Raw genomic sequence first — 13,922 nt, forward strand, 5'->3', positions numbered from 1 at the left:
AGAGCATCTGCTCTGCAATGCAGAAGGTTTCTGAACAATCCCTGGCATTTCCAGGTAGGGCTGGAAATGTCCCCTAGTCTGAAACCCCAAAGAGCTGTCAGTGTGGTAGGCAATGGTCTGACTCAGTACAAAGTGGTTTCAGAGGTTCTATTATGTCATATAAATTTACACTGGGTGTGGGTGGAATTCCACTGTTGCTGTTTTCTAGGTTGCTTATGTCTTTTAAGACTAATCCCGAGTTTTGTTACTAGTTGTAAGTCTTGCCCATAATGATATTTGTGAAGCTGCAACTGTCTTCCATACACTAAATCACTGTATGCTATCTAGTTCTTTAAACAGATATGATGAGATTCTTCTGTCTCTTAGTGCAAGTTTGTTTGGATTATAGCTGACATTACCTGTCATAGCTTTCCCACTTATGTCAGCATTCATGATAGCAATGAAAACAAAAGAAAATTAAATTAAATAGAAGTGTTAAAGTGAAAAAATAGGGCAAGAACTATTCTAAAGTATATTCTTTAAGTAATACTAGAGTAATTATTCAAAATCAGCTAATCTAAACAATAAAAACTAATTGTGGCATCATTTTTGCTGTAACAGACCACCTGCCCCTGCCCTTCTGTACTCATGTACTCTCAAGTACACAGAAGCAACTATAAATATTTTCTCTGGTGACACTAAGGCTTAAGACTTGCTAGTGCAACATCACATTTAAAAGAATAACAACCAACAAGAGAAATGTTTTTCTAATCTTAATTAGTTATTTAAGATACCGGTTATGGACCAGTGAACAGGAGGAAATGAAATAGAAAAATAAAGCATTTTTCAAAGTCTATTGGTTCATAACAGTAATATGAGTGAATATAAAACTAATCAGATTGGGTAGCTGGAATGAAGATGGTAACAGGTAAATCTCAAATGAAAGATTGAGTTTAATAGGGTTCACTTCCAGGAAAGTGGGTACAGGTGTCCTTGGTGACATCATACATTTTCCTCCATAAAATCTAAATAATTCAAAGTTCATATAATACTACCACAATATTGGAGCAAGGTACACACAAGAACAGTTAAATTTTTAAAATGGACAAATTATTGGGAGGTGGGAGAGGAAAGTTGGTGAAAACTTTCCTGTTCTGGCAATTTCTTGTTGCACTGGGCAAATGGGGCTCATATATGGTAAACTCTTTTTACAGGTTTTTTTTAATCTCCTAAGGCAATTCTTTAAATTTTTGCATTATGGACTGTCTAATTCTGACTGTTGTTGACTGGGGTGGGTGGCTGACAGGCACTTGGGAACCCCAGCACAAGGGGATTTCTGCAGGCATTACCAAGATCGCTGCCCAGGCTTCGAATCAGCAGCAGACTTTCCAGGATGACAGAATGGAGAGGTGTACTTGAAAGTGATTGTGAAAGTGATGCACAAGCCTCCTATTTGTGCATTGGCAACCACATCTCTACCTGCCCCATACATGATGTCACCTGCCCCACGTAAAGCATCAGATGTGGGGACAGGTGGTGAAAAAAGTATTGTGGGCCAAATTTCATGGAATGCCAAGTTTGACCAGCAGGCCAGACATTTCCTAGCCCTTGTTTAAGAAGTGGGCATGGGGTATCCAGATAAGCTCCAATTGAAGTACTAGTTGGAAGATCGTCAGAGCTACTTAGCTTTAGGAAGGGAAGTACACAATTTATTTGAATTTTGTATGCTTTCAAATCACTGCCACTATTGCCATCAATACAAAATTATCTCTGACTCCTACAGACACTCTTTCCAGTTGTCTTCACTTCCAGTTTGCAAAACATCATAAGAAGCAGTTTCAAAATCTGTGAGATTTGGGGATATTTTACTCTCTCAATAGTTACAAGCAATATATTAAATTGTATTTGGTTACCCTAAAATTCTACATTAAAAACATAGATTCACTCAGTAATTAATATAACTAAAGAAAGAAGGCTGAAACTAGCAATATTTCATTTACTGTCCATTAAATTTCACAGAATGAGTTGTGGGAGGAATGTTTTGGAGAGGTCCTCTCTATCACTTTTACTTCTCCAAACACACCCATGCAGCAACACATCCTCTTCTCCATATCACCAGCAATTTTGCTTCTTTGTTCTGCTGTTCAACTGGAAGCAGACATCAATTTTCACTTGGATGACCCATAAGACAGTTTGGAATTGGGAGGAAAAAGAGCAGACATGTGCATATTGGCTTAGTCTGCAGGAGCCATTTTCCTGCAGCATCTCTCTCATGAAACAGGGCACCTACATCTATAAAATGTTTGTCAAACTATAGGTTTTGGAGTACTTCAGTAACAGCTAATATAGTAACATAATACATTATTGTTGTTTGTATAATGCAAATAGCAGTAAAAATACATAGAACACAATAAGGAACAGGGGGTATGAAACCCAAAATAATCTATGGGCCACCACAAATGATATACCCTCAACCCCAGAAGAGTGTCCTCTACAGGATGGTATTGAATTGCATCCAGTCCTGTGCTTTGTTTTGGCACAAGACACTGTACACTGTGTTAACTTACACTAATAATAGCTAAAAGACATAAAGACGCAGGGTGTACACTCTGTATTAAGATTGGTGTCACTCCAGATCATACAACCATACCTCCAGGAGTGTGTTTCTACATATTCTGGCAAATAGCATACTCAGGGTCACCATGACACCCATGAGGCTGCCCCAACGTAGCTCAACATTTGTAGCAGGGCACACTCTTTATTTGTCATCCTGGGCTGAGAAGGGAGAAGATAAACTGGAGGGTGGGGTGGGGTGTTCCTGTTGAGTTTCAGAATTACAGAATTCTAAAACTGCAGGAGTGGAGGACCTATTAAAATGGCCAATTCCTGGAGACTAATGAATGCAAATGGTTTTCCGGAGGGCTCCAGGGAGCTTTCCAATTGGCAAGGCTGGCTCTTCTGCCAAACACAGAGGTGACATGGGAGTCTGAACACCCTTTCCCAACGAGTAAAGCAAGCAGAGCTCTGTGTTAGGCTCTAGAGTGAGAACTATTAAGCAGTGAGCAGATGGGGGGAAATCACAGCAAATGTGCTCAGGTCAGACTCTATTCAGTAGCTGTGAAGGTGGCAAAGTAAGCTTACTTCTTTGCCTCCTCTGTGCCCCCGTTTTGTCATCCAGTGCAGTTGTTCTGGGTGGCTAAGGCCTATTACCTGTGGGCCTTGGCACATGGTAGAGCCTGTGACTGTTTGCAAAGCATTATGAGGATAAAATCACTTGCATCCACTGGAACTTGGACTCCAGGTTTTAGAGCAGGCAATTCTGGAGCACTTATTTGTTGGATGTTGTTGGACAGGTTTCAGTTGTTGCAGCTTGAGGGCGTGGACAGAGCATTTGGTAAGGTTTGTGCAACAACTGTTGGATCCTTGCCCCTCTTCATTTACAAAATTGGGCAGGGAGGGGTCAGCTGGTTGAGCTAGGTAGGTAATTAATGCTTTCTTACAAAAGGGAATGGATGCATTTGCATGGCATGCCACTGGCTTCACATTGTGGAGCGACACAACCCTCTATTCCCAGTTCAAATCAAATGCTAAGCTAGGAATCATAGTTTGCTGCTCCCAGTCACACGAGGGGTGGGGATAATGAGGTGTAATCCTAAAGAACGTAAACAGGTGCTTGCTGTGTAAACTTTCCCTGAACTTCAGTACCTGGAAATCAGTGAGGATTCAAACAGGAGCTTCAGAAACCAAAGACTATTTTGATAACTGTATATATTTCATCTGCTTTGATGAAAAATTGGACTAGCACACTGTCATAACTTTTATTGAAAACCCATAGACTATTATTATCTTCATGTTCTAAAAGCACTAAAGATATTCAACACCAAATCACACTCAAAGCTTTGATTTAAGGAGACTTAAAATAAATTTTCTGATTAGGATTTTTGGTGTTTGCAAATATTTACCTGACAAGACATCAGTGTTTCGTGCAGCTATCGTTTTTACTTTTATTATTCCTGACTCAGCAGCCTGTAAAGAAAAGACAAGAGATTATTAATTTATTAGTTTTTTCTTAGAAGCATTTTATCCTATTCTTCAGCTGAAATGGCTCCCACAGCAGCTTACTAAAATCAGTAGTAAGTCATCGCTGACCTCGGGCTTACAATCTAGAAGCCACTTCTAAGACTGTACTATATGAAAGCAATTCTTCATTTAACAGAAGTGAAATTAAAGTTGTTATGCCTGCAAAATCTTGCGGCAGAAATTGCTTCCCATGAAAGCATATTTCAATGCCCCAGAATGTGATGTATTAACAACTGAGTCTCATTACATCTCCCATCTCCACCTTAAGACCTTCACATCGTTATCTCTTTATTATTTGCAAATTTTCTCACTTTTTAAGGTCCCCTATGATATACCCAACTGCGCTCAATAAACACCTAGTTAAAAAAAACACAGTTCTGAGGTGTTGGCATGGAAGTTGCTTAAAGGATAAACATAATAAATACACAATTTCTGTCTGAGAACGTCCCATGGCAACCCAAACTATTTTTTCTGATCTCATTCATGTTTCACACACAATATCCAAGGCATTCAGAGAGGTAGACATGAATACGAATCTTGTGTCTACACAGATAGCGTGCATGCATCAATCAATCAATCAATCAATCAATCAGCACAGTCTATATTTCCTTATACACAGATTAGATGCCAACTAAACCTAATACACAACTCTCCTGGCTAAATCAGCAGAAAATCCAACAAGGGTACTGTAACTAAAAAGATGTTAAAACATTCTTGACTCAGCTGAAAAGTTAACTAGAATGCCACAATGTTCTACTTTATGTATTCCCTAACAAAGTTCTGCTACAAAAAAAAAAAAAGTTAAATGAAACCAGGGTTGCAAGATTTTATAGCTCAATTCCAATCAAAAGTAAGTCCCACTGAGTTTAATAGAAGTTGTGACCAGTTAAGTGTGTATAGAACTTCATTATTAGCAAATTAATAAAGTGCTTAATCACTCTGTTTTACCAAAGAGAAAAAAGATACCAGAGTATTTTGTGTATTTAACATTAAATAGCAAGTTTTCATGACATTCTATGTAGTCCAATTTTAAACCACATATTCTTATATCAAATATTGTTTCATATACAACCTTGGGGGAAACTTATAGAAGCGAACATGTCTAATATAATAAACAACTTGTTCATATTTCTTTCTGTTTCAAGGGCTTCTGTAAATGACTATGTTAAAGAATTCAGTTTAAAAAACCCTAATGCCTTGCAAATCAGCACATGATCAAGCATATTGCCTTATTTGAATGCCAAAGTGCTGTGTGAACTGTGTGAAATGAAATAATTAGTTTCATTTAATTATTTTTGTAACATCATTTGCTAGATGTTTAAAACAGCTCAATAAAAAGTAACAATCAGAAGAGGGGGGGGGGAAACAAACAAACATGAATATTAAAGGGACCAGGAGGGGAAATGTGAGAGAATAAAATATTACAACTTTGAATAGCTTTGAATTATTGACATATATATTTACATACGTTTTAGGGAAGCTTTTAATGTTTGACAGACTATTGTATTTTAATATTTTGTTGGAAGCTGCCCAGAGTGGCTGGGGAAACCCAGCCAGATGGGCCGGGTATAAATAATAATTTATTATTATTATTTTACAATGCAGCTCTTTCAATAAGTGAAGTTAGTACATTTTAAGGACTAGTGTACAGCTGAAAAATTCAGTCCTTTTAAGTATTCCTATTAGCTTGTTAAATATTTTACCACACCAATGCCTGTGCTCCTAGATAGCAGATAACTTTGCCTCAGCAGTAACCTGAACCTTCTGTAAAACTGCAATCCTAGTTCAGAATCTTGAAACTGCTGACTCAGCTAGAAAGGCAGCGCTACTCAAAACTGTCAGTTTATGCTGACGGACTCTAAATGAAAGCAGGAGCAGAGTTGTGGAGGACTAACAGTCAGCTGTATCAAGTAATTGCTAAAGCTACCTTGCTGAGGACAATGAAATAAATGGCCTAAAACCACTTTTAAAAGAGTGACACTTTCTTTACTAGTTTCTCACAGGAAAAATGTTCCCAAATATCTTTGGTATAGAGCCCAAGGACGATAGTAGAACCTTGTGCCTATTTCTTGGACAGTTACAAGGGCAAAAGAATAAGCCACACAAAGTAGGTTTTACAGTGGTACCTCCGGTTATGAACTTTAATTGTTTTGGAGGTCCGTTCTTAACCTGAAACTGTTCTTAACTAGAGGTGTGCTTTCGCTAATGGGGCCTCTTGTTGCCGCTGCGCTGCTGGCACACACTTTCTGTTCTCATCCTGGGTCAAAGTTCTCAACTTGAGGTAATTCTTCCAGGTTGGTGGAGTTTGTAGCCTGAGGCGTTTGCAACTCGAAATACCACTGTACAGTGGTACCTCGGGTTAAGTACTTAATTCGTTCTGGAGGTCCGTTCTTAACCTGAAACTGTTCTTAACCTGAAGCACCACTTTAGCTAAAGGGGCCTCCTGCTGCCACTGTGCTGCTGGAGCACGATTTCTGTTCTCATCCTGAAGCAAAGTTCTTAACCTGAAGCACTATTTCTAGGTTAGCGGAGTCTGTAACCTGAAGCGTATGTAACCTAAAGCATATGTAACCCGAGGTACCACTGTATATACAAAAGAGTAACTACCATAGTATTACTCAGCATACAGATATAGCCTGGCTTTGTCCAGCACATGTATTAGTGGTACATGGCACAAAGACTCCATTAACCACGGGCCCTGGCTTCACTGTCTGTCTGCAAGATCACGCTGAGCATATGATTGTACTTTTAAATATATCCCTTCTAATTGTAAAGTTTTTATTGTCATGCTTGAACATAGATTGACAATGGAAGTTAAATGTGTATAAACTGAAATTCAACACAAACGGGTGTTCCATTTATAGTCTATCCCTATAATTTTATTAATGTTGTGTTATTACAATTTGTAGCCAAGACCATTAAACATTAAATCTGAGCCCCCAAAATCTGCTCTGGAGGGTGAACCTGGATCATCTGGTAATAAGTCCCAATGCGTTCAGCGAGAGCAGATGTGCAATGGACTGCACTGCTAGTGGATATAAGGCATTACTAGCTACATAAAATGAAGCATTATAGCTATACACCTGCCAAATTATGTGCTGTTGGAATGATAGTGAAAATACAAAAAAAAAAAAAATCTGCTTTGTTTTCATGTATAGGATTCACTACTGGGTTAAAAAAATGGTTAATGTTCCTTGTGCAATGAGTACCATGCAGTTCAATGCTAGTTTAGAAACCAGACATGTAGCGCAAGCTAACAAAGAACAAAGGTTACTTTATATCCTGCCTCCCCCAAATGTTTGTCTTCTCAAATTCTTTAAATTGTGAATATATCCTACAAAAAAGGAAATAATAATAGGCGGGTCTAACTGTAGCATTTAAAAATAGTGTATTTACCAAACAGTCCACTTTCCGTTAGCCCTGCATCTTGCATACTGTAGATTTGTAATATTTTATGGAAACTAGAGGAAAATTCTGTAGAAGTTTAGAACTGTTATTCTCAAATTTTGTTCTTAAAACTTTGAAGACTTACTACTCAAATCTGCCTTAAGGAAAGTCAAATCTTCCATCAAATCAAGCAATCATTTCTCTCCTACTCACATCTTTCAGTGCTATCTATGATGGTACCTACGAGTGGCGTAGCGTGGGGGGTACAGGGGGGGCCGGCCGCACCGGGCGCAACATCTGGGGGGGTGCTCCACGGGTTAGGGGCGCAAAATCCACGGGTTAGGGGGCGCAAATTACTTGCCTTGCCCCGGGTGCTGACAACCCACGCTACGCCACTGGTACCTACTACTTACTTTGCCACCAACTTGGCAAATCTACAAACGCGATGCATGACTACGTGGTGAGTTACACCCAAATGTTTTGCATTTTTTTGCATGGAAGGCTTTGACTGAAGCTCTAATAGCCCCCCCCCCCCAAGATCATCTTCATCTTCTTGTTGTTGTTGTTGTTATTATTATTATTATTATTATTATTATTATTATTATTATTATTATTATTATTATTATTATTGTTATTATTATTATTACCACCACCATCATCCCCACCCATCTGGAAGCTCTGGGTGGCTTCCAGCACACATAAAAACATAATAAAACGCCAAACATTAAAAACTTCCTGATACAGGGCTGCCTTCAGATATCTTCAAAATGTTGTGTAGTTCTTTATCTTTTTGACATCTGATGGGAGGGCATTCCACAGGGAGGGCGCCGCTGCCGAGAAGGGCCTCTGCCTGGTTCCCTCTAATCTCACTTCTTGCAGTGAGGGAACTGCCAGAAGGCCCTCGGAGGTAGACTTCAGTGTCCAGACTGAACAATGCAGGTGGAGATGCTCCTTTAGGTATACAATACTATTACCCCCCCCCATCAAAAAACCCTTTCATGGGAATATACTTTAATTGGTATCTTCGTTTGTGTCCTATAGGTTGAAGCTATGGATTTTAAGTACACCCTAGAACACTTTTGGTATCAATGAGGTGAGGTTCGCACTATACAACAGAAGACCCTTTGCTCCACATTTTAATCTAGGCACAGTACAACAAATCTATAACAAAGTACAACAAAACATTAGAACCTCAGGTTACCACATTAAGAGGTTGTTTTATATCAAATTAACATATTTGTTTACTTTCCCCATAGCCGCCTTATGGAACGCAATGCTAGCAACATGCAATTCTCTTTCAATTCATTAAAAACATCACTACAGTCTTAGCTTATTGATTTCAACAATCAAGAGCTCCTGAATTTTTACAGGGGCAAATATCGTTATACAGAGATGGGAACCTCAGGCTTGGGGGCAACTGCAGCCTTGTAGATGTCTCTGTATGGTCCTTCCCCAAGCCATGCTCCTTACCAGCCCTCCTTGAATGCTTGTGACTGGCTAGAATGTGGTCTGATAATACTCTGATGGTAATATCACCTGGATGGACAATAACAGCAGTCCTCAAGCACCACCCTCTGGAAACAACCATCCAAGTAGGACCAGAACCACTGCAAAACAGTGCCACCCAACCCTAACTCATATTATATTATTATTAGTTATGATTCTCACCTTTGGCATTGAGTATTTCACTCTGCAAAAAACAAACTTTGCTTGATTTACTTAGTTTTAAAATATTAAACAGGGCATGCTTCTCAGAGCTCAAGTTCTTAAAATTCTGAAGTCCTTACCAAAGTTTGAAGACTCACATACGCAAACCATCAACAACAACCTCTCACAAGTGGGACAAGACAGCAATATGATACGCACATGGGAGCTGTTCCAAGTGCCACTTTCAAATTTAATATACAACGGAAACCTGCTTACCTATCGGTGGCAAAACAGGAACAGCTTGCAAACTCGTTTGGGTAATGCAATCCTTGTTGATTACCCAAACAGTTGCTACCACCAGTGCCTTGAAACCTACTATATTCAAAGCCGCCTGTCTCCAAACAAGGGCCTCCAAGTTATCCTAACAGATGATAAGGAGGCTTCTGCCTATCTTTTGAGCGGTATCGATTGCCTCCCCCAGCAAAAAAAGAGGCACCATTGCTAAGCCTAAGAAATGTACACTTAAAAAGTTCGCCCACTAGAGAGACTGAAGTCTGGGAAGAGGGAGGTGCAACCGGGAACTGCTTGTTACAAGAAAGTGCTGCAAGCGGACCGCGGTGGCCAAGCGGTGCAGACGTTTGCAATGTAGACGCAACCACCCGACTCGGTTCCACTCCGGGATTTCAGTTCTCAACCGGGGTGGGTGGGAGGAAAGGCCTCAGCGAGACCCCACGTACCTCATCCTAAAGCAGGCCGGGGAAAGGCCAACACGACACAAGAAATACACACAGACACGCCCCCCCACCCGAGACAGTCCAGTTTCTCTCCCCCCCAAAAAACCCTCCTCACCTCCTTGACGGGAGGAAATTTCTTCCGGCACTCCAGGCTCAGGGCCCGCAGGTCGCCCTGCATGTTTTCCAGCAGCTTCTTCACGGCCTCGGGGCTGCTCGTCCCGGCCATGGCTCCTCCGCCGTGTGGGGAAGGCAGCGACGCGAAGCCGGCAAGGGACAGGCCCGGCCGAGCCAGCGTCGCCGTCTGAATGTGGCGGCGCCCGGAGGCCGACAAGTCCCGAGCGGAGCCACGGGCAAAAGCAGCAGCAGCACCACCACCAGCAGCCGCCTCAGCCTCCAAGGCCGGCCCCGCCGCGTCCACGTCCGCTCCCGCTCCCACAATGCCGGGCGCCGCCGCCGCCGCCGCCGCACGTCAGCCCCGCTTCCGTACGACACAGGCCTCGCGAAGAAGGGGCGGTGCGAAGAAGGGGAGGAGGGCCCGCAGGGCGGCGCGGCCCGAGGACGGCGGGGCTGAGGCGGGTCTGTCAGGGGCGGAAAGATGGGGGGCAAAGACGGGGCGCGACCCTGTCCGGCCTTGGTTTGTACGCAGTCCCGGAGCAGAAGAGGCCGTCGGTTCCTCAGAGCATGTGCAGTTCTTGCTTCTTCCCCCATGCAAGGTGGCATGGAGGGGAGTCCAGCTCCTCTTTCTTGAAATCGCCGGCACTTATTTCCTTGCGTCACCAGCCCTGTTCAGGGAAGTTTTTAGTGTGGGATGTTGCCTTGTTTTCTTACTATTTTTTTTGTTGGGATCCGCCCGGAGTGGCTGGGTCAGCCCAGTCAGATGGGCGGCATATAAGTAATAAATTATTATTATTATTATCCGCTTTTTTAAAAAAGGTCCCTGCCACTGCCTCTCAGATTTGCCATATCAAAGAGATATGGGATTATCCATGTTGTTTACTGTCAGCTCAATGCCATATACATCCTTACCCCGCCGTAAAACCTAGGGAGTTCGGTAGGTCTTGCGCAAGGGGGAATCGATACAAGTTCGCAATCTTAATAAGCATTTTGAACCATCGACATCACCCGTGGCTGGCAAATGCTCCTTAATCAAACAATGGAAATTGTGTAGCACGTTGCATTGCATTTTACCTTAAAAAAACCCAAAAAGGTATCTGTTTAAGATTTGTGTTGTATCCCGCCCCCTACTTTAAAATACCAGTGTTAATTGTCTTTTTTTTTTTAAGGTTCGTAACACCCTTCTGTTACTGATAATAGCTTCAGATGCCAACACCACTGCCAGTAAGGGAAAACTTGCTTCCATTATGGATTGAGTGGGTTACAGCTGATCAGCCCTGTTGCTTTGGCCCATATGACCTTTGCAGGAACAACTGTTGCCTGGCAATTGGCAGGTGCCAGCAGGAGAAGCTTGCATCCATCATGGGTTGAATGAGATCCAGTTGCTCAGTCCTCTTCCCTTACATCGGAGAACACCAATGAAGACCAAGCTTGAATGCAGGAAAAGCCACCTGCGTAACCCCGTAGTGGCATTTCTTAAGTAACATTTTTATTGTGAGAATTGTTTTTTGTAAGCTGCTTGGAGAGCATCCCAGGGTTATGAAGTGAGATAAAAGCATTATTAATACTATTCCTGGGTGTTTTGTTTGTTTGTTTTGCTTAAGTATGAGGTGCATTTACTGATATTAATATCCATGCTTCCAGTTCTTGCTTCTTTAAAGGGGAAGTTGGCAGCTGTCCCTCATTTTAAGATACACATTCCTTATGCCAAGATACTACAGTTCTACAATGTGTACTTAGTGGAACAGATTATAACATTGCCAAAGTTGCGTAATCTAGAAAGAGCCTATGATCTCTTCATGAGCAATCGGCAGCAGACCTAGGCGAGCAATTTGCCTCACAGAGCCTCAGGCTAGCCTGCAATCGTTCCTAAGGCTCCTTTTTATCATGCACCCTCATTTACTTTCAGCTTGTGACAAGAGTGATGCATCCCACATTACGTGTTTAGCTGCACAGTTTAAGGTGTGCTCTAAACATAGTCTAATTGTCATGAGCACATATTTGAAAATGTGCGGTAGAGAAGTAGTCAGCAGAGAGCTAGGTTTTCCTACATTTTCCTGACAAGTGTACATTAGCGTCAAGAGAAAATATACTGCTGTGTTAAGGTGTGGAAAACGCCAGGGGGTGTGGAGGGGAGTAAATGATTTTCTTTATCTGCCTCCTCACCAGTATGAACAGAGCTGACAAACCAGGAGCTGGGCCAGAGGATTGTGGACTCTGCCAAAACCTCTCCTCCTTTCAGCACTAGGCTAGAGCATCAAGTCATAGCTATAAGTGGAGGAAGTGCTACTGACTCTTCAGTTCTTGTTCTATTCAAATATGGCTCTTGTTAAACTAATAGCTCAATAATACTGGCATGGCGATGACTTAAGAAAAAAAAATTAAGAGCCACCATGTCATTGTGACACTACTGTAAGACATGTACATGATTAAGATTACATTTATGCACATGATTGATTAAAGCATTTGCCTTTAGCATGGCTACTCACATGCCCAAAATACGTAGCCTCTAAAATATTTTAATTGCAATATCCTGCCACATTGCCTTAATTGTACCTTGCAATCCAATCCTAAATGTATGCTGAGGTAAGAATACACTCAAGTACTTCAGTAATAAGGAAATACAGAATATAGCTAGAATACTGGCTTCTGGCTTTTTCTTGGATTAAGAATGCATACTTCTGAAAATACAAACTAATGCACATCAAATAAAAGAGACTGGATTAACTTAAATGAGTTAGCAAACTCTTTGTTGGTAGTGAACAGCTTAAGTTATAAGAAGGTGCAATGTTAAAACAACTATATAATTACTTGAAGCCAGAGGTTTTCAACCGTTATTGAGTCCATGGCTCCCTTGACCAACCACCTTCTTTCTGCGTACCCCTGTGGGACTCAGAAACAAGTTATGTCACCTCTTGCCTGCAGAGCTGGCTGCTTCTCACCTTTTTCCAAACACCCTTGTGGGGTGTGCCCTCAGCCTTCTCTCCTTGGGTGTCCTCCGGGCAGCTGCTGCTGCTGCTGCCTCTGGTCTCTGAGCTGTCCCACCTCCTGCTCAAGTGAGGTGTCTCCTCACACTGCCCCACAGGGGCCTGGGAAGAGGAGACCTTCAGCCTTAGTGGCGCAATGGAGACTGGCCAAAGGTGAACATGAGGCCAGCATCTTACCTTGGGAGGCAGCAGTGGCGGCAGCAGGCACTCAGCTCCCAGGCAGGCACTGCACACAGCAAGCACATGAAAGACCAGAACAGCACCTGCCTGCCCACCCTCCTGCTTGTCTGTTCATTTCCCAACAGCAAGGGCCGGCGGGCTGGGCTCCCTCACCAGCTTGCTTGCTTACTCTGAGGCCACCTCAGCTCCTAGCAACCAGCACCCCCTGGCCAGCCCCAGAGGCACCATTCACCTGAGGAGCTTGTAGCCAGGGCTGATGCAACAAACAGCTGTACAAGCCTTGGGGAGGAAGAGAGGCAAGAGGGCATCAGAGGAGGGAGGGAAGGAAATAGGGACAGAGGCCAGTGTTGCCCATGGCACCCCTGAACATCATTCAAGGCACCCCAGGGTGCCAAAGCACACTGGTTGAAAACCACTGCTTTAAGCTATTGTAAAGTGTCCTGAGATAATTTGATAAAGTGTAGTACAAAAATATTTGAAACACCACCAGGTATTCACTGTATTAGAAATAGCATTGTTTGAGATCCTAAGGGATCAAAAAGCTTCAGTCTCAAGTAAAATCCACCACTGTATCTACACATTAGCCCACCAAATGATCAACCAGTATCATCCAGATTACAGTATGCCATGGACTGAGAATAGGAATGGGAAAATAGTGCACTGCAAGGGTACATGGCATACACAGAAAACTGCTCCAGAAAATTCAAAAATTAAGCTAGTCCTAAAACACTTTAAGGGACGCAGGTGGCGCTGTGGGTTAAACCACAGAGCCTAGGACTTGCCAATCAGAAGGTCGGCAGTTTGAATCCCTGCA

At 42.4% G+C, this 13,922-nt stretch overlaps 1 protein-coding gene across 6 annotated transcripts in view; it reads right to left on the minus strand.

Annotated features, from left to right (window-relative positions):
- Positions 1 to 13,212, minus strand: part of MON2 (MON2 homolog, regulator of endosome-to-Golgi trafficking) — an 83,201-nt gene extending 69,989 nt beyond the window's left edge. For 3 of the 6 annotated variants that reach the window (XM_081211393.1, XM_081211394.1, XM_081211392.1), the window contains exons 1-2: positions 9,943 to 10,272; positions 3,942 to 4,005 (exon numbers count right to left, since the gene is read on the minus strand). In XM_081211393.1, coding sequence (XP_081067519.1) covers positions 3,942 to 4,005; positions 9,943 to 10,053 — 175 coding nt within the window. In that variant the 5' untranslated portion in view covers positions 10,054 to 10,272. Of the gene's footprint in view, positions 1 to 3,941; positions 4,006 to 9,942; positions 10,274 to 13,105 lie in introns of those variants that run through there. The other 3 variants (XM_081211397.1, XM_081211395.1, XM_081211396.1) reach the window with 3 other exon arrangements.
- Positions 13,213 to 13,922: the final 710 nt, after the last annotated feature.

This window comes from Podarcis bocagei (assembly GCF_964188305.1).
Source record: "Podarcis bocagei genome assembly, chromosome: 10".
Classification (NCBI taxonomy): Eukaryota; Metazoa; Chordata; class Lepidosauria; order Squamata; family Lacertidae; genus Podarcis; species Podarcis bocagei.